At 40.1% G+C, this 20,406-nt stretch overlaps 2 protein-coding genes across 3 annotated transcripts in view; both read right to left on the minus strand.

Moving 5' to 3' along the window:
- BTAF1 (B-TFIID TATA-box binding protein associated factor 1) overlaps positions 1–20,406 on the minus strand; it is a 398,618-nt gene that overhangs the window by 32,484 nt on the left and 345,728 nt on the right. The window lies entirely within an intron of this gene.
- On the minus strand, positions 1,203–20,372 carry KIF11 (kinesin family member 11). Its single transcript, XM_063435332.1, has 23 exons — positions 20,248–20,372; positions 16,224–16,317; positions 14,764–14,896; positions 14,199–14,296; positions 13,386–13,464; positions 13,084–13,269; positions 12,176–12,300; positions 11,717–11,807; positions 11,315–11,557; positions 10,796–10,891; positions 10,229–10,317; positions 10,046–10,133; positions 9,727–9,915; positions 9,209–9,416; positions 8,494–8,666; positions 7,850–7,975; positions 6,909–7,067; positions 6,046–6,185; positions 5,167–5,446; positions 4,791–5,013; positions 4,410–4,564; positions 2,426–2,539; positions 1,203–2,062 (listed from the first exon to the last, which is right to left on the minus strand). Exons 2-23 carry the CDS (start codon positions 16,298–16,300, stop codon positions 1,937–1,939), a joined length of 3,198 nt encoding a protein of 1,065 aa, XP_063291402.1. The 5' UTR covers positions 16,301–16,317; positions 20,248–20,372; the 3' UTR covers positions 1,203–1,936.

A 20,406-nucleotide genomic window follows, 5' to 3' on the forward strand; every position in this document is an offset into this window, starting at 1 on the left:
GGGGTGGTGTGTTAGTATCCCACCCCCCTCAGTCTTACCTTCAATGAAGTGTGTGGGGGGGACACAGCCATCCCTGGTAGTCCGGTGGAGGTAAGTACTGCAGGGGGAGGGATCTGTGTAGCAGCTCCCCTGTCCTCCCGCGCGATGCTGTGTGGAGCGTTGCCATGGTAGCGCTGTGTGGAGCGTTGCCAGATCCCTCCCCCTGTCTCCCGACCCGGAAGCAGAATAGGCGCCTGCCGTTACGGGCAGGCAGGCGCCTATTCTGCAGTGATGGCGGACCTGTGGCCGCGTGCCCACAGAGAGGGCTCGGCGTGCCACCTGTGGCACGCGTACCATAGGTTCGCCATCACTGCTCTAGTGGCTCTTATTGACAGCCGCTAGAGGTGCTTCTCACTGTGAAAAATCAGTGAGAAGACGCTGACGTAGACAGGAAAGCATTGAGTAATGCTTTCCCATTGACTGATTGAATGCGCGCGCAGCTCTTACTGCGCATGACGTCTAAAACGGGAGGAGAGTCCCCAGCGCCGGAGAAAAGTAAGCCTTTAACCCCTTCCTCCCCCTTCAGCCCAGCGGGAGTGTGACCCTGAGGGTGGGAGGGACCTAAAGACCCTATAGTGCCAGGAAAAAGTTTGTTTTCCTGGCACTATAGTGCTCCTTTAATATTCCATAAAAACCAGCAGAGCAGTTTCATTGTTTATCCACCGTTTATCGCCCATCTATGCCATTTCCATCAAGCAAATCCTTCAATTGAGGTCAAATAAGTGAGGAAACGATAAAATAAACACTTTTTTTTTTTCTTTTGCAGCTTCAGGATGAGATAGTAGCTCAGATCGTTATATATCGTACAAGGAACATTTATTAAGATTCCGAAAACAACGTTACATTTAGAAGACATTTATATAAAAGCTGCCGGCATAGTGTAAGTTAAAAGAAAATAAATGAATACAATAAACATTTTACCGCTCACACGGGTTTTTGTCAAGTCCAGTATTAGTTATTTAACATGTTCCCTACACACGTGTGATTAGATCTTATTTGTTTGGCTAGAAATTCCACAGCCTTTTTGCCCATAAATTACAGATTTGTGATGAAAGCCAATCTGTTGATGATAGAATAGCACAAAGCCGTGCTTATAATGCACACAATATTATTTTGCAGCACACAGCTTAGGATAGAAGTGACTTGTTTACCTTACCATAAGTGTGTGCATAGGTTGCATTGTTCGACTGGCTGTAGAACGTCCCAGTCTGTATATTGAGATGATTTTATACACATTACTGGTCGGCTAGGGAGTTTAGCGCGGCGCTAATATAGTGATCGTTAACTCCGCTACAACAGAATATTTATAGCTAACCGGAGACTGCAGATGTTTATAGACTACATTTCCCATGATGCTTGGCCTAAAAGCTGGCTGGGGATCAAAGGGATTGCTGTACACAAATATCTGGGCAGGTTAGACATTACCGGCTTATTCAGAGCCCCAACACAACCATTTCATAGGGCTTCACAAAAAACAGGTGGTTGGCTCAAACTACAGTGAAATAAAAAAAAATGAGTAAACACAGAACAAACAAACAAAACAGCACCCACCACAAAAAAAAAAACCAAAAAACTGTCTAAAGCACATTGTGTTTTCTCAATTACCTGGCTTTAAACAGACCTTGAGCTTAAGTGCAGCGGTTCGTAAAGAAAAGGAGTGTAGGGGGATCCCCTCTGTACAGTTACTTTTATATAATCTAGGATCATGGGGAGGATATTTTATGTACAAAAAGTTTAATCCAAACAGTATACAGTAACAGTGAAGAAAACATACCGGTATATAAAATCCTGCCATGTTTAAAAATACACTAGAAATGTGTAACATACAAAACATTTAAAAATATTTTAAAATCTTTTTGTAAAGGAAGGACGAGGACACAGAAGAATCAGACACAGATTAGTTTTGGACCCTCAGTGGAAGTTTAGATCTGGGAAGAGACGTTTCTCCGTCTTCTGAGACTTTCGTTCTTTCCAATGTAGAATTTGCTTTGTTTTCCTTATCTTTTTTGTGTCCTTTCTTTAGCTAAAAAGGATAAAAAAAAAAAAAAATAAATAAAAAAAAAAAAAAAAATAATTCTCAGGTTAGTTTTCAAACATAACGCACAGATGAGCTTATATAAAGGTTTAAGAAACTGTTTCAAGTTAAAACCTTAAAGATTAATGACTATAACTGTGTTCTTTAATACTCGTTCCTCTAAAATGGAAATACCCACTCCCTAAAGACAATACAACAGCAACTCATGTAATAGGTCCTTGAACGGAACATCTGTAGTGATTATGGTGCCAGGAGTGCATTGATGCCCCCCTGCAGCATGCTGTACTGGTTATGGTTTCTTTAACAGGTTAGCAAAATTTTCCAAGCCAATCTCAAAACAAGCTTCGTTACCTGGAAAAAGGGAACACCGCCATTTTCTTGACATGTAACATTGAGATCAATGATGGACTTTTCACTAACAATACTGTCATCGACGACCATGGGTGGGTCATCCTCCAAAGAATCCTAAAACGACAAAGAAACATCATGTCAGACACCCATGTATACATATTTTATCATCAAAGTATTTGACTTAACTGTAAGCTTATTGAATCTATATACACTCCCACTGATAAACCAAAAGACAAAAATGACAACACAGGTGAAACCAGTCACTAGCATATAGACTCCTCCATCTATATAAAAAGGCAGCTCTGGCCCTCAGCCAGATTTAGTCTGGTCCAATTTTTGGAAGAGATTAAAAAGGGAACTGAAATTGAAAACGGACACTATAGACATCAGAACCACGACAGCTTAATGTAGTAGTTATGGCGTCTATAACCTGCCCCTGCATTTCTGAGCCATGAGAACTCTGCCTTTTCACCCGGAAGGCCGCTAGAGGTGCTTTCTATTTCAGCTCTGCACAGTGCGCAGCGCTGAAGTTTAGAGTCGGCACGCTCTGCATGGATGCGCTGAACGCTCCCAATAAATATGCAGTGATTCAATGCATCACTAGGAGGAGATGTTTTTTGGCGCAGCACAGCGTTTTGTCACGTGTGCGCATTAGCCTCCCAATGTTTTCCTATGGGAAACCGGAAAAAAAAAAAAAAAAAAAAAAAAAACTTTTTCCTATAGGAAAGCATTGGATTGGCAGAGATAGCCAAGATTAATCACAATAATGGAGGCAGGTACAACCGCTGAGAGACCAGCGCGGTGACTGAGAAAAGATAAGGAAAATACCTTTTAACGCCATTCTGTAGGGGCTGAATACCTAAATAGTAGTACTGCACTGCTATTAACACAAACATGTACTCCTAACGCCATCGTGTCCCTTTAAGAATGCCTAAAAATAGATCAGTTGGCTTTGTACAATCAATACATTTATTCCTACAAAACAAACAGACATGGCCCAAAGCAGTCAGCGTGAAATATGCAATTTGTTTTAATAAGAATTGCCAAATCTAATAAACCATTAAGGTATTTTCTGGTGTAGGATGTGAACGGAGATAAACACAATACTTCATTGAATCTCTCACGCTACAAGAAAATCGGTTACCCTATACTGCAAATCTATATATTTCCCCATTATTTTTTGACTATGGGTTATACATAGTGAATTATATGAATTTTTGAAGTATTACATAGCAAAGCATAGGTTTCATTAATTAACTTTTTTTTAGATTTGCGCAATATGGAACTTAGGCCTCGATTTAATATTGCTGGATTAGCATTCTGAATTTAAAAATGTTGATACATATTAATACATTTTTAACATACACACCTCAAAACTTGTGAAAATATTGCAAAATTATAAAGTGTTTCCAGAATAAAAAAAAATAAAAAAAGGTACCCAAATATGGAAAGCTCACCCAACAATATTAAATCAAGGTCTTCGCTAGAATGAGCCATCACTTCCAACAAGACAGTCCCACTTTAATAAATATTCAGGATATGATAATTATACTCCCTTAATTACCTTTTTGTCTCAATGAAACTGTCTGAACTTAACACAATCATGATGAGGAAGACGTTTTAAAGAACCTAATAAAAATGTGATTATTAAATGTAAAAAAGTTGTTGGTCGTGCTGTTTTTTGGTTTGATCATTTTTAGAAAAAGTCCAGCATGATTCACACATGTACATTTCAAACAAAACTCATGTGTAGCAACCAATACCAGTGGTATTAGATTGTAACCAGAAGTTAATTATGGCGTTCCTTAGGACAGTCTGGAAAGATGTAGGTCCTCAAACGATGGCAGCAGAACCAGTGAATCACACTGGGTTTTGTCCCATCAATGTACAGACAAGATACATAGTGGAAAGACGGGCTTGGGACATAGATGTGTCTAATCTCCCTGTACAAGCATTTTACAGATGGCACAAGAGTTACTGGTACCTGATCAACTGGCTCCTCTACCACAGATAGCATGGTGGAAACTGTGACCTGAAGATCTTCTTGTTGCCTCTTAAACCTACTAAGGAGCACGTCTCTTGGGTCGCTCTTCACAAGTGATGATGGGTAAGAATATAGTCTACGTTGAGGCGTCATACCTAGAATATGAGAGGGGATTTTTATTTTTATTTTTTTTTAGAAAAAGATATATTTAAATTCTGACTTTACTACCATCCACAGTTCTATTAATCAAATACATAGATTAAATATATAGTACCCTATTTTCTAAATGCATGCAAGACCACAAACCAAATTTCTACAAGTGCCTGTAGTAGACTATGGAGAACCAAGACATGGATCTTAAATTTCAGCATGATCTCTCACCTGTGGGCACATCGCATCGAAGCTCTTCAAAGAGGTAGGTTTCAACTTTATTGAGTCCAGACTGTGCTTGTTCAAGCAGCTCCAGTTTCTGGTCCCCAAGCATTTCCTTGTCATCCTTTACTTGCTCCACCATGCTGGACAATGCGTTCCCCTGAGCAGAACGCTGCTTGTCCACCAGCCCTGTAATCTCCAGCACTGATGAACCACAACAGTCTTCTACATCCTATATGTGAGACAAAACACATCAAGATATAATTTAAAGCCATCAGTAAATTTGCCAAGTAAAGGGAGAGGGGATTTTTTTTTTTTTTTTTTTCTATAATATAGAATTTTTTTTTTTTTAGCAACAGGAAATGAGAACCAACGGACAACTTACCTTCTGTAAATTTTGCACGTGTGCTTTACTGCTCTGTAAGTAACTCATTTGTTGCTGATCTAGGGATGTTATCTTATTATTCACGATTTCACACCAGCTTCCAGTGTCCTGAGATATTGCATGGATGTTGCCGCTTAATTTTTCACACTGTTTGGTGGATTCCTGGACTGCTTCCATGTTGGACTCTGCCAACAGCTTGATTTCTGCAGCAATGTCCTGTGTTTGTCCTTCAAATACTTTATGATTGGATGCGGTGTGTTCAATCGCCTCCGCTGAATGCCTACATTACGGAAAGGGATTCATATTAACATGGCTAAACATTTAAGGTATATGCTACTAGCCAAGCTTTAAAAAAACAAAACAACAAAAAAACACAACTCCAAGCTGAAGTTAATTTCTACTCACCAGGACTACAGTTTGACTTGCCACCAAGGGCTAGTGAAAATTTTAAACCCTGATATAAACATTCAACCAACAAAATATTAAGTGTGGCACACACCCAGAATCTCCGAGACCAAGTTTCTAACTCGGATGTTAATGTTAGTCATCACTGCCATAGGTCAATGGGACACTTCCTTAATCACAGAGGACTTAACCCCTTAAGGACCAAACTTCGGGAATAAAAGGGAATCATGACATGTCATGTGTCCTGAAGGGGTTAATGGGCTGTATGGATATTCGGAAATGCTTTTTAGCCATTTTAGTGGGATCGATAAGGTGATCACATTTGTATTTGGAAAGGAAGAAACTAAAAAAATAACATTAGATAAGCAGTTTGGCAAAGATACAAAAGCCAAGCGATGCTAGAGCATTGGTTCAATTCATGGTTTTTTTACCCATTAATGCAACCTGCACAGAGTGCTCATCAAAAACCCTTACCCATCGAGTTCTTCACGCAATTGACAGACAGAATTCTGCAACTTCCCTCCTTTCACCAGAAGCTCGGAGAAATTCTGACGAGTTTCCATAGCGAATAGATTCAACTGGTTTTGTAGAGATGCGATTAACTTATTTACCCCCTAAAAGTAAAAAAAAACAAAAAAAAAAACACAAACATGATATAAATACAGCAACATGCAAAATTGCTTGCTTCTCCAAGCCTGTATCAATTTAATGCAAGTAAAAAGGCTAATGGAAATTCGTTGCAGTTGAATCCCGTTAACACATACATTCTTTGGATGCATGAGACTGGTGAAACTTTAGGCTAGAGGCTAAAGATATTCGGAGAGCATAAGAACTACAATATGATGCAGCTTTTGTGGTGTTAAGACTGCCTCTTACTTTAGGTAAAAGTCTCAGATTTTTATTATTTAGGCTTTTTTGATTGGTCATTCTTATGTAACATTTTCAATATGAGGATATGATGCAGGCTCCTGGTAGGGAATATCTATAATGCGACAGCTTATAATAAAGTGTAAGGCAACAGTCCCATGGTATATTAAAATATCAAATCTATAAATATATGTATACACGCACGCACGCACACATGACTGACTTAAAAACACAATCATGTGGCCACAGTATTGCAAGGTTTGTAAGGAATGCAAATGATTTTGTTCAGCACAGATAAAGGTGAAGAAGTTATATTTAGAGGGTAGTCTGCACAGGTTAAGGTTTACAATTTGTAACTGCAACTCTAGAGTGCATCTGGCGACAATGACCGTTAAGTACATGTGATGGTGTATAACATTTCTTGGGACAATTACACATTTGCAAAGAGAGTCTTCAACATGGATGTTTACCTCGGAGTGCTGGGATTGTGCCGTCTCTAGCTCCCCTTTCAAGCCCTCGTGTTTGGATTGAATATCGGAAAGGGCCGTGATGGAATCCAGTCGCAGTTTGTGCAATTTCATGGAGTGCGCATTGAAAAAGGAATTCAGGTCCTCTTTCTGAGAATCAATCTAATAGGGGGAGAGGGGAGTAAGATTAAAGGACAATACATGGTTTGCAGACATGGACTATATACAGTGCAATACAGGAACAACTCTGAAACGTACAGCAGCCACTTTAGCCTTACACCGTGAACATCCCCACCACTGCTGTGTAGCTATACTGGATTCCCCAGTGGTAGAATGGATCATCGATGATCAATGCTTGAGACATGGCGAGTATCCAAGAATTTAATACTTTTCTACAGAAGTAATTGAGGCAGTAGCAGTAGTCGCATGAGCTCTTGCATTGATATTTAATTTAAAAATTAAGTGTGAATGAATTCTGAATACTGTGATGATCTTAGAATCTCGTGTACTGATGTGTAGTGGCCAATGATTAATTCTAGTAGTTAAGGCTTTGCCGGCATTCCTTTAGTAACACAAAAGGAGCAGTATTTGCAATATTTAGCAGGGAATCAACCAGCAGTGGTTTTCTCATGAACTGAATGAAGAAAGTGTGAGGGAAACAATATAAATACACAACAGAATCCCCTCTTACATCTTGGCATTTTGAAAAGTAATTTTATCCCTTAGATGGAAAGCAGTATAGTCTATCTGCAGGCAAAACACTTAAACACCTCCCTCTATGTCATCAATTACATCTAGATGGTGCATCACTGTGTCCCACTCCCCTGATTAGGTTTTAAATTCGTACTATGGAAAATATTGAATAGAATGCTATATAGACTGTATTACCAACTATACCGTTTGTGAAAGAGAAATTACCTCCGCCCAGTTTATTGCCCACGTACCTTGTCAGCCACCGCTGAAACGCTCTGCAAGCAACAACTCAAGTGAGAATTTAGGTCCATGACAGATGTGACTAATGGCAGTAAGTCTTTATTCAAAGCTTTTTCCAGTCGGCTCTGATGTTCAGACTGTGGGAAAGATGACATTTAAAATACTATTACTACCACCACTACCAATGATTTACAACAACAACAACAACAAAAGTTACAATAATTTGGTGCTAACCCAACCAAGGAATAATGGCACAATGAAGTGAATGGTTGTTGTCTGTTGTGCAAGGTTGGCTGAGCACCAATTTGTATTAAACACAATAAACCACACTTTATTATCCCTGTGATTGAAGATATCCAATGCCAAAATTATTGGTTATCCAAAACCGACACGTGAATATGCAGGTGTGTTCGTATTAAAATATGAAAACTGGTTAAAAATGACAAAGCCGTTTACAAAATGCAATAATTGGCTATAGAGATTTACGAAGAACAAGAATATGAGATCAGGCAAGGAAGGTTAGACATCTGGTTATCTCCAGCAGTCGCCAAATGACCTCGTTTTACTGCGGGACATTACAAGACATGTGATCTCCAAGGCTTATTTCCATAAAGTGTTTCAGCTGCAAATTAACAGCCCGGGGAACCTGGCTCACCATGAGTAGTTGTAAGTTCTCCTTGGCTTGTACAGAGAGAGACTCCTGTTTTAAGATTTCCTCAAGGCTTACAGCCACTTGTCGAGATACAGTTTCTTGAACTGAAGAAAAAGATGTTGCCACGGTTGTTGCAGTGGCATTCAAAGCCAACGAGCTGGCAGAGAGGAGATCATCTGCAACAGAGACACATTCAATGTAAATTATAAAACATTAGGTTATATCGTCACTTTATAAAGAACAATGGGTATGCACCCCCCACTCCCAGTCACAGCAATCCCTTTACCTCTATAGAAACTCCCTCTACTGGCAACTGTCATAACAGCCCAGCTGGTCTATTCACCCAACCTTACTATGAATATACTAAAATCATTTGTTTAGATAGTTCTGTGGCATTCCTTTATGGAAATCCAGTGATGTTTGTGACTACAAGTTCCCAATCTTTGTTAATTCTAACGTTGTACCATCAACTCTGCAACAGACTAAAAAAAAAACCCAAGAGGTTACCAGGGTATGCATCGTTCGAGTTCTTACTAGAATGTAAGATCTTTGCTGAAAGATAGAATGCATGTCAGCCAAATTCTGATAGCATCATGGAATGTGTTGATGCATATAAATAATTTGTAGCCAATACCAAAATTCAGTCAGAGCAGTCTCCCATCTAGCAGGAGGATAATATTTGGAACAAGTGAAGGTTGTCCCCGTTTTGTAGCCTTACCCATGGATGTTGTGTAGAAGTCAAGCATCCCCTGCTGCTTTACACTGAAATCGTCCACAGACTTTTGGATCCCATTAAACATTTTATTCATTTTCTGGGCAAACGTCTCATGAACCTGGGCATTGTGCTCATCCACAGCTTTCTTACGGTCCAGCTTCTCGTGGAGCCCAGACACATCCTTTGTCGTCTCTTCAACGGTGTTAAGCAACTAAATAACCAAGTGGAGGAAAGGCGAAACCATGAGAATATTTAATAGAACCATTGCCAAGTAGGCCTTTAGGTACTGTAAGACAAATAAACATCTTGTATCTGAGCCTAAGTGTTATTTTGTTGCTGGATGGTTGGTCTTTGAAATGGGGGCAGGGGCTATTGTTTTGCTCCGGACTTGTAAGTTTACAGTAATTTGCTAGCTGGTTTACTTTTTATAAATCTGCCTAGCAAACGTTCAATGGTGAACTCTCACATGTGACATTCACGGCTTGACTTTTGAAAGCAAGCAGGTCTAGATGTAGCATTACCTTGTTGGCGGTGGTGTGGAGCTTCTTCTCAGTGGTCTCCAGGACAGACACGACAAACTCTTCCTGAGCCAGCTGAAACTTGGATTCCTGCAGGTTCCGATGAGTCTCCTCCAGAACTTTTTCCTTGTATTGCAGCACAGTGGTGCACTCCTCCAGCTCTTTCTTGCTGTCTGTGAAGAGCTCTGTGACCTGCACACAAATACAACAAATACAATTGTAAGAAGAATTCAGGGAGCACAGGACTTTGTAACCTCCGTTACGGAACAAACATTAACAGGACGATACAATATCGAGAGTAATTCGCAAAATGTGAACTTACTCTTTTCAGTTCTTCTTCCACAGCTGAGATTTTGTCCGTTAATTCCGTAAGCTGTTCTTCCTGGCATACCAGCTTTCCCTGCATTTGTCTATTTGAGCATAAAGAAAATTACAAATTTCACAACTGAATAAATCTATAGAGATGCACAAGTTTAGGTTAATCGAGCAGCGCGCTATGACTTACTCGTAGTTTTCAGAAGAGAGGTAGACACCATTCTTTTCTCTCGCTGAAGCAAGGTCTCTCTTAAGTCGTTCAATCTCCTCGGTGTACTCCTGTGATGAGATGGGAAAGGATCATTTATCTACTTTTAAAGCGGCTCTGTCACTTTAGCTTCTCATAAAGAGAGAACCTTTACAAAGTTATTTTTGAAATTTATTTTAATTCCCAACGCAATCAAAAGATATACACTGGACAAAGTGGGGACGGTTTCATGTAAATAATGCCATACCTCGGCAAAAGGCAGAGTTTCTACTGCTAGTTCCGATCAGCTGGCTGGGACCACTGATGAGAACAGTCATCTTTGTGCACAAGGCACAGTAAATCCCTATAGCTACCTCCACACAAGCGGGCATAACACCTTGTGGGGTCTCATAAGTGACAAACTCATTTAATACAGCATGTATAGCCTGATCAGTCACTGGGGTAAATTACAGAGTCTTTACTGCATTTCACTACTAGAACATCTATAAAAGCAATTTCTCAGTTTCTGTGGGACCAGGGTTGCCATAACATAGGAATAACATTACTTGCCTTAATCAGGGCCCTCTTGGTAAGTTTCTGATTGACCTCAGGTTTATTCATGATATTCTTGGCTCTGTGGGCATATTCAAGAGTGCTCACAGTCTCCTACAAACAGAATGAAACAAGACATTTAGCATTAATAGGATACTGAATTCTACTGTGTGATTGGTATATGAGAGTAGAATATTTTCACATGGCGAGCATACACCAAAATGACACGATACACATTGAGCGAGGGAGTGCACATCACGAAGGGGTGGATGGCTACAATCTCATCCAGATTTTGTAGACAGCTGACACTAGACATTAGGGGATGTTTGGGTTTAGTTTGCTCAAACCATATATTCAGTGATTTCAGGAAGAAGTTTGTTTTTTTCCTGGTTGAAAGACAACACACACAACAACTTTGCCTTCCATCTATTTTACCAAGTAAACCTTAATTTGCTCAAAGATAATTTCAGACACCTGGGAAGAGCAGATATGAAGTAGAAAGCATCATCGTATAGAAAGTAATTATATATATCAAACCTCTAAATTGATGGAGGCTGGAGAAACTGTGGCAATGATCGAGGTTTTCGTTCTACCTCCCAGGGAATCCTGAAGGATCCTAGTGAGTTTCGACTCCCTGTATGGAATATGCGGGGCTCTCTCCACCAGAGCAGTGATCACCCGACCCAGTGTCAGCAGAGACTGATTGATGTTACCAGCTTCCCTGGCTCTCTTGTCAACAGCTCCAGAGCGACCAATGTTCTCACTGCCAGCTAAATCGACCTGAGCAGAGGGGGAAAAAAATAAATGTAAAAACCAGACAGACAGATGCAGGTTTATGTTGGATTAACAGAAAACTACTGCTCGCCCACCCCTCTCCCCCCACCCAAATAAAAAAGACAGAGGAATACTGAGAACTTACGGATATTCATGAAATCTTACCAAATTCAGCTTTCCAATTTTAACAAGCTCTTCACCATCAACAGTTGTCTCTTTCATGTGGATAGTGACAGAAAACACAGAGTGCGATCGGCTGTAAAGAGGAGAATTAAAATGAAAACCGCAAATTCCAGTTTAGGCATAAAACGAGGGAAGCGGTGACTATCTCAGCAATGTTTTAAATGCTGATGCAGCCATTTATGTATTAAATAAGTTGCCAAATTGTGAGATCACAAAAAAAGAGTGATCTTAAATATATAGCCATTACCTTAGTGTAATATGGTTTTAACCCTTATGAGTCTTATGTTCTCATTCCCATCAAGAATAAAAACAAAACAAAAAACAAAACACAAACAAAAAAACATTATGTGTTTTTCATTCTTCACAGAATAGAATTGGGCTTTCCCCAAGCGTGTTAAAACCCACCATTTCATTCTGTTACAAGAGACATCAAGCACTGACCTGGAGTAAGCATTCATGAGAGTGGACGCAGTGGTTCTCTTTGCTGCACCTCTTTCCAAAATATGATAGACTTCATCCTTGTTATGGACGGTCACCTCCTCCAGTCCCTTAATAATCACTCCTCTCTGTAAAGGGGAGGAAAGGGAATGAAGAGACATTAGAACAAACAGAAAATTGATCTCACTTTGGGACGATCCATTCCCTATAATGTCCGTAAAGGAAAATTCACTTTGAAAGATCTGGAGCATCAAGTTAATCCAACACTTTAGAGACAAATCTTTCGACAGCCATTTTCAAGAAAATAAAACTGCCAATTTCTCATATAAATTAGATTTACATTATTGCAGAGACTAACCTGCGCACAGTCTGGCCACTTAGAGTTGCTTATAACTAGCCCTAACCCAGGCCCTCGGAGTGGTCAATCAAGTAACTGCAATTCTGTCTTATAGACGGTCCATGTCATTATAGTCCAAGCTGTGCTTATGGCGTGCAAATGCTGCATTCACAACTCTGATTGATTGCCCTTAGCCCTGAAGAGAGCGCTGAGCTGCAGTCGGTTTGCAGACCCCCTCCCCCCCCGCCCATTTATTAATACTGAAAATAATTATCCCACAATTCCCTGATGTACATGGTTTAGGAGACAAGACCCCATAAGACAATGTGAGAAGGGATTACTCCTGGTGGGTGGGTCTGCTTCAGGCTTTTTGATTGTTTTAAGAGATTATTAAATTGTCTGCCCTATTTCATGCATCATCAACATATTGTATCAAACAACACCAACCAAAACACTTCTTCTCCATTTTAATTATCATAATTGGAAACCCATACTCCAATATAATAGAATGAAATAAAGTCACATACGTGGAACAGACATGCAAAGTGATATTTGTGTTGAAATCAGAATCTACCTTATTACGGGGATCATCAAACATTTGCAGCCTCTCGCTAACATCAGGAGACGGACTGAGCAGATCGAAGAGCTCTTCGTTGTAGATTTCTAGCAAGGACACTTTAACGGAGAACTCGGTCCCGTTCTCTGAAAGCTTCTCAAATATCTGATGCAGGGTTCGAGGTATTATTCCAGCCAGGGGGTCCTTCCAATAAAAACACATTCAACAGATTGTAGCAAGCATTAATCATTTCGAATATAATCTCATCAGCCAGAGGAGATGGAGGGATAATTAATAAAGGGATTTAAAGAAAACCATACCTGTTCCCAAGTAAATTCTTCATCTGCAGATCTTTCGCCTTCCATTGTGAAGGTTTTCCCAGTGCCAGTCTGCCCGTATCTAAATTGGAGATCATTTAAAATTCTTTCAGATTTAGAATTTGTTACTTTGGGACTTTCAGTAATGTGTAGAGTAGAAGCCAGATTAAAGAGGGTTGAGTAGTTAAAGTAAAGCCATGAAGAATTGCAGAACAAAAAATAAGATTGCTGTGGCACAGGGACTGTCCAGTAGCAGTTTACAATGTATGTAAAGAGATTAAAGGAAATGGTCTACCCCTGGTATTTAAGTATTTTTCTCCATCGACAAAATCCACCAGGTTTACAAGAGACTACAGGTGAGAGCAAAAAAGTAACAGGAGGGGCTCCACGTGGGAAATCTGAAACGTGCAATATAACCCTAAACTTTACAGCAAGGGTGGCCAAAGGTAGATCTCCCATGATGCTTTGTAAATTCTTTTGAGAGTCTAGGAAGCTACCACTGACCACTCTGCATTTGGAATACACTGAATATTAGTTACCTTAGAGATGTACAGGAAGCACTGATGGACACATTTATTTAAATTGAACAGACTGATTGTGGACTAACTTTGGGATCATTACAAAATCTGCCCCTATTAGGCAATAGTGGCTAAAGGGGGGCTTTGGTTTTCTTCATTATAACAAAGAATATTTAGCAAAACCTAAACTTTTTTTTTTTTTTTTTTATTAAATCTCTTGGGGTAATGAAGTAATGAACTAAAAAAAAAAAAAAAAAAAAAAAATAGATTCCAATCTCACCCCTTTAAAAACACTTACGCAAAGATTGTGCAGTTATAACCCATAATGACCTCATCCAAGATGGGGCAAACGACACTCCGATAAACTTCAATTTGTTTAGCAGAGGGGCCAAACACCTGCAATGCAAGATTGTAATTACACACACTTGGAATTTCTATATAGAAAGTTAAAATTGTACAAAAAGTAAATCACAGGTATTAACAGGTCAGCCGTAGCTATTGTTTGCATATTACTGTGTTTTGTTCGAGAGGCCAATGCTTTGTGTTGGGAGCCTGTGCATGATACAATCTCAAAGTAACCAGTGATAATCAGCCTGTTGGAGCAGCACAGATTCCCCAAACAGTTCTACAGATTGTAGGCTCCCTACATTCACCCCAGCCATATTTCTACCAATTGTAAGTCGTTATTTTGGAAAAGGAATGATTCTATTTCCACCCTCCCCCCAATTCTTGCAGGTCAAAATATTGCATTGTCTAGTGCCAAATTAAAGATTCATAGATTATCCAATCAGTCATATATTATAGGCAATAATGACCTGGGAGTGACCTTCCTAACCTACTCCCCATGTATAAACTCCGGTTACCATGTCAAACATGTAGTTCTTTTTTCCGAGTTTGTCATTTATGCCTCCGGTTCGGACGGATACTTCTCTCCTTTGGGCATCACATTCCAAAACAGAGTGAGAATTCGCTTTTCGTTCCATGTTATTGAACGGTCTGCCAGGGGACACATTGTTATATAGTAAAAGTCATGTACCGTAAATAAATGTTTATTAAGAAAGTGTTATACCAGTCAGAATACATTGAAATTTATCTTGCTACCAATATTGTCCCAGGAACAGTCTCTGGCCATTACCAATAAATTGATTAATTATAGATTAACTAGACGAATACATACTATACAACAGGAACAATACTTGAGAAAGTGACAATATAGGCACCATAAGCACTTCATGGTTAAGTGGTTATGGTGCCAGAGTTCAATCTCTGCAAACTCTTGTTTAAATATCTTAACAAAATAGGCTTTAAAGTCACTGCTGATGTGGAGGGACTTGCAGGCACACCTAGCTCCAATGATCACCGAGATGTATGGACTACTAGAGTTTACATATGTAAAGAAATGCTGTAAAAAGCAGAGGGTCGTTCTGGCATATGCGACCCTGTGGCTATAATTTATCTGGCAAGCTCTGACCGTGCCAGGCGAACAATGTAAATTAAACAATACATGTCATTCTTAAAAACAAAAACAAAAAAAAACACAAAGTAACAAACAAACCCACACTTCTTCATTAAAGGACCACTATAGTGCCAGGAAAACACTCGTGCCCCCACACTCAGGCTCTGGAAAGGGGAAAAGGAGTAAAACTTACCTTTTTCCAGCGCTGGGCGGGGAGCTCTCTGCCTCCGATCCTCCTCAGTTCTGCCCAGTCGTCTGAATGCGCACGCGCGGCAAGAGCTGCACGCGCATTCAGCCGGTCGCATAGGAAAGCATTTATAATGCTTTCCTATGGACGCTTGCGTGCTCTCATTGTGATTTTCACAGTGAGAATCACGCAAGCGCCTCTAGCGGCTGTCAGTGAGACAGCCACTAGAGGATTAGGGGGAAGGCTTAACCCATTAATAAACATAGCAGTTTCTCTGAAACTGCTATGTTTATAAAAAAAAAAAAATGGATTAACCCTAGCTGGACCTGGCACCCAGACCACTTCATTAATCTGAAGTGGTCTGGGTGCCTAGAGTGGTCCTTTAACTAGGGTGCAGGAATCAGTGACAAAAGTCAATTATACGACTGACAGATACCCCTCAATACCAGATTAGGGCTCAGCAGTCATAGAACGCTCAGAAGCTGCATCTTATCTCAATGAAGAAAATTAATAACATTATTAAAAGGTCAAAGGAAATAGCATCTACTGCTCCCTCTGTGCACTCGATATCATTAACACCTTCAGAACAAGGGGCTATGCCAATCTCGTGATGATATGACAGTCCTAGCACATCAAGAATCATTCCTTAATGATTAAGCAATGACAGATTTAACACATACCTGCATCGCACCACCACCTGGATATTTTTCCCTTTGTCCTCTTTCTTGCTGGACATGGTCCCATTTTGGGTAGACATAGTCACTACAGAGTGACCTAGAAAGAAAGAAAGAAAGAAAGAAAGAAAAAAAATTACTCTTCTCATCGGAATGATTTGTTTACTTTATAGAATGTATAACTACCAAGGCATAATGAGAACATATTGACATCATACACAATAATTTAGAGGTTTACAGATGACCGCCCCATCCTAAGGGGCTTCGCTCCCCAGTGTACAGACAAATCCTTGACTATTAGGATCCTGAATGTGGTCAAGAGTTTGATATTCCTGCTTTGGAGGAAGGAGACAGCCACTATTCTTTCCGTTTGGTTATGTTTCATGCTGATGGACGACCTCAGGTATACATGTCCATTTGGATGCAGTAAATTTTATCCACAGAGTCGGCTGACTTTTAAGTGCTTTTACAGTGAAATGAGTGTCTATAATTAACTGCACTCTAGTATTTAAAATCGATAATCCTCTAGAAAGATCTGTGACAAATTCCCACTTTTTCTCCCCCCTCTCTTTATTTCAAGTTTTTTTTTTCTTCCACGCCACCCCCGAGGAGGGGCGAGGTGATATGGCAGCAGACCATGGTTCGGACGTTGGGTAAAAACTTAGACCGCTGCCCGTTCCAGTTGCCAATCACCTACACGAACGATGTTCGGGAGATATGTACTACCGAACAGGGGGAGCATTCGTATCTTGAAAGAGATTCCCTTGTATGGTGTTCGCACAAGAATCCCACGAGCAGAGACCGGCCAAGGCACCTATTTCTCTGGAACAGTTTTAGGCTAGCGCCTCGTGTCTGGCCGGTCAAAACGTTACCACGATGGCATTCCCGTTCTGCCAAACCGATCTGAGTGATTCTTGGATATGTTGGACACTTAGATCGGGGAATGTACTTTTCGTGGGGTTCTGGGGTATGGTTGAGGGACTTTTGGGGTACAGGGACTGGGCATAAAAGGTGTGTATGTGACAAACTTCAGTCGTACTCCCAGAACTGTGTGTCGTCCAGTTACTGGGGAGGAGGTGGTTATTTCTTTGGTGTTTTACTTGTTCCTGAGTTTACTTTTGTGGATTCAGTGTAGAGGAGTCCCTGCTAGAACTAGGGCATGCCGCAGGGAAAGTCAATTTCCAAACGCTCACTTGTGGTTTTTATAGTTCCATCAGGTACACCATCAGGGATAATCACTAAAGTATGATCACAAGAGTTGAAGTGGAAACATTTTTTAAGCCAGCTATGTTTTCATTTCAGCTATTTTTGGCTAAAATTGGCAATTCAGTGTACGATCCTGTTATCTGTTGGAAGAGTGAATGACGTAACAAAATACCATTTCAGAACACCAACAAATGGATTATAATGTAATGTCACAACAGATGGATGGAGAGAGCATCAGTCTAAAGACAAAAACACAACATTCCCCAACTCTAGCAAATATTCAGCAACTTAAGGCGTCACTAAACTTGAGGACCATATGGCTAAACGGAAAAATTATCGAAGCCAGATATGTTTCCCGTTCAGCTATGTCCTTAAATTTTAAAGTCACTTTAGTAAATAACCCTATTAATTATTTAGACATGGATGTAAAGGTCCATGCATAAATATTAAAAAGGCTTACAGAAGGCAAACTATAAAATTAACATCAAGATGTGCCCAACATTAGTAATGAACTGTTTACAAACAGAATAATATTCTACCCTGGGCCCAGAGTCGGTTCCCATCCTCGGCCACTTTTATAAACATAGAATGAACACTTCTACAGTATGGATGCAAGTTTCTTTGTTCCAATTGGATGACACTGCTGGGATACCTCCTTAGCACTCTCAGCCAACCCATGGCACTTAGGCAGGCTAAATTAACACTTCCTCGATACCTTGCCTGGACAAGAAGAAGATCAGTTTCTGTCAAGCCATTCCTAAACAGTTTGACATTAAACTGGGAAGTGGCGCCTGGACATTGAAGGTAAAAAAAAAACTATTGTAGTGGTCGTGCCATTTAGGGTGCCCCTTTAAAGTGGCACGGTCTCTGGTCTAATTTTAAAAAAAACTGTTACACTTCTATCATGTGTGTGCGCGCTACAGTGTCCTGGCACTGCCAGTGTCCTGGCACTGCCAGTGTAAATTTCTATAACACCCATGGTGATCTGTGTCAGCTGCTTGGGCATGTGTACACTTTAGAAAGTTATGTTGCTTAAAGTGCCTCTTTAAACATTAAAATAATTTTTAGAAAATCATTTTAAATGTACATTTTTCATAGGAAACTTGAAGGAATTAAACACAACTTAGGCAGAAAAGATAATTCCCAACTCACGTATCAGCTACAGCTAAATAAACAAGAACTAAAACAGAAAATGATCACAATGACAACAGTTTTACATCAACAACTGACAATGCATTGCATGCAAGCATCAACTAAACTAGCAGCTGTTTACAACCAGTGAGAATATACAATAGTTTATATGATATTCCAAGTGCTAATATTTTTCAATCTATGCCTCATTTACTCCTAGGCAACATTCTTCACTCTATATACCATTGGAGAACCAGTTACCTGCTTTAAAAAAGTTTTACTCCTGGATGCTTTGAACTAACTATTCCATAAAAGTGTCAGAAGCTGGTTATCCTTCATCAGTTCCTTTATCCAACAACTCAACCAGAAATAAAACTAACCAAATACACTGGAAGCCATGCATTACTTCAGTTTTAAGACATCAAACCTAAACCAGACCTAGCTATTAGAGATGGCAAATGACAATACAATACTTTCAGAAATATATGTCACCATGTGTTCTCTCTCTATATATTCACAGCCTGAAAGTACATAGCCTTGCTCCAATATCGAGCATACCGTTAAACAGGTTCTCTATAATTTCAACTGAAAATAAATATACATACATGTATAGTAAAAATGAATTATATATATATATATATATATATATATATATATATACATATACACACACACACACACACACACACAATCACATTATTAACTCCTTAAGGACACTTAATAACATGAGATATAGAATATATATATACACACACACACACACATACACGATACCAGTAGAGAGCACTCAGGAGTCTTTCAAGGTAAATTTCATCTGTTGCTTTATTGAGCAATTACAAATTCACACAACGTTCCAGTCGACGTTTCATTCTTGAAAAGTTTAGTGCTCTCTACTGGTATCGTATACAATTTTTTGGTTGGAGACAGCACCGGAGCATTAAAAGACTGGGAGCATTGAGTGCTGGGACGTGTATATGTGTATGTATGAATTTAAAATTCTTGTTTTCAAATCTCTTCATAATGCTGCTCCCACCTATCTATCCTCCCTTATACACAAGTTTGTCCCGTCTAGGCCCTTACGATCGGCTGAAGACTGACGTCTATCTTCTGTCCGTACTCCCACCTCTGATGCTCACCTTCAAGACTTCTCCAGTGCTGCACCGTTCCTGTGGAACTCACCTCCCTGCTCCATTAGATGCTCACCCAGTCTCCACTCCTTCAAAAATCGTTAAAAACCCACTTCTTCATAAAAGTGTATCAATTAAACTGTTAATAGCTCCCGACTGATTCCTCTCTTGCAACTGTCACTAGTCTACTACTATCCTTACCTTTTGTGTCATTTTACCCCACTCCCTCTAGCATGTAAGCTCATTGAGCAGGGCCCTCAACCCCTCTGTTCCTGTGTGTCCAACTCGTCTAGTTACAACTACATGTCTGTTCGTCCACCCATTGTAAAGCGCTGTGGAATTTGTTGTCTATATAATAACATAATAATAAATATAATTAGGTTAATTTTGATTTTTATTTATTTTATCTCTCTCTCTCTCTCTCTCTCTCTCTCTCTCTCTCTCTCTCTCTCTCTCTCTCTCGTTTAAAGGGCACTGCCCCGCTTGCGGTTGAGCAGTAGCACTCTGCTGGCTGAGGGTTATGAGAGTCGGAGAGGAAGGTACAGTGAGCAGTGGTGGTGACTTACCGTCGGGTAGCAGCAGGTAGGTGCAGTATCCGCTGCCAGGTACGGTCTCAGCGGCGGAGCGTTACACGGACAGACAGCGCAGGAACTAGCACAGTTTGAAAATCGCGCTTCCGACAGGAGCAGCCAATCCCAGCGCCGGAGGCAGTGCTTCTCGCCGAT

Source organism: Pelobates fuscus, chromosome 10 (assembly GCF_036172605.1).
Source record: "Pelobates fuscus isolate aPelFus1 chromosome 10, aPelFus1.pri, whole genome shotgun sequence".
In the NCBI taxonomy this organism is placed as follows: Eukaryota; Metazoa; Chordata; class Amphibia; order Anura; family Pelobatidae; genus Pelobates; species Pelobates fuscus.

Excerpts from the sequence above, each read along its gene's own strand:
- KIF11 (XM_063435332.1), bottom strand. The coding sequence starts at position 16,300 with ATGTCTACCCAAAATGGGACCATGTCCAGCAAGAAAGAGGACAAAGGG. Across the intron at positions 14,297-14,763 it reads AGAACTACATGTTTGACATG|GTGTTTGGCCCCTCTGCTAA; the intron begins GTAACCGGAGTT and ends CTTGCATTGCAG. Across the intron at positions 6,186-6,908 it reads CACAATCCCAGCACTCCGAG|GGGGTAAATAAGTTAATCGC; the intron begins GTAAACATCCAT and ends TTTTACTTTTAG.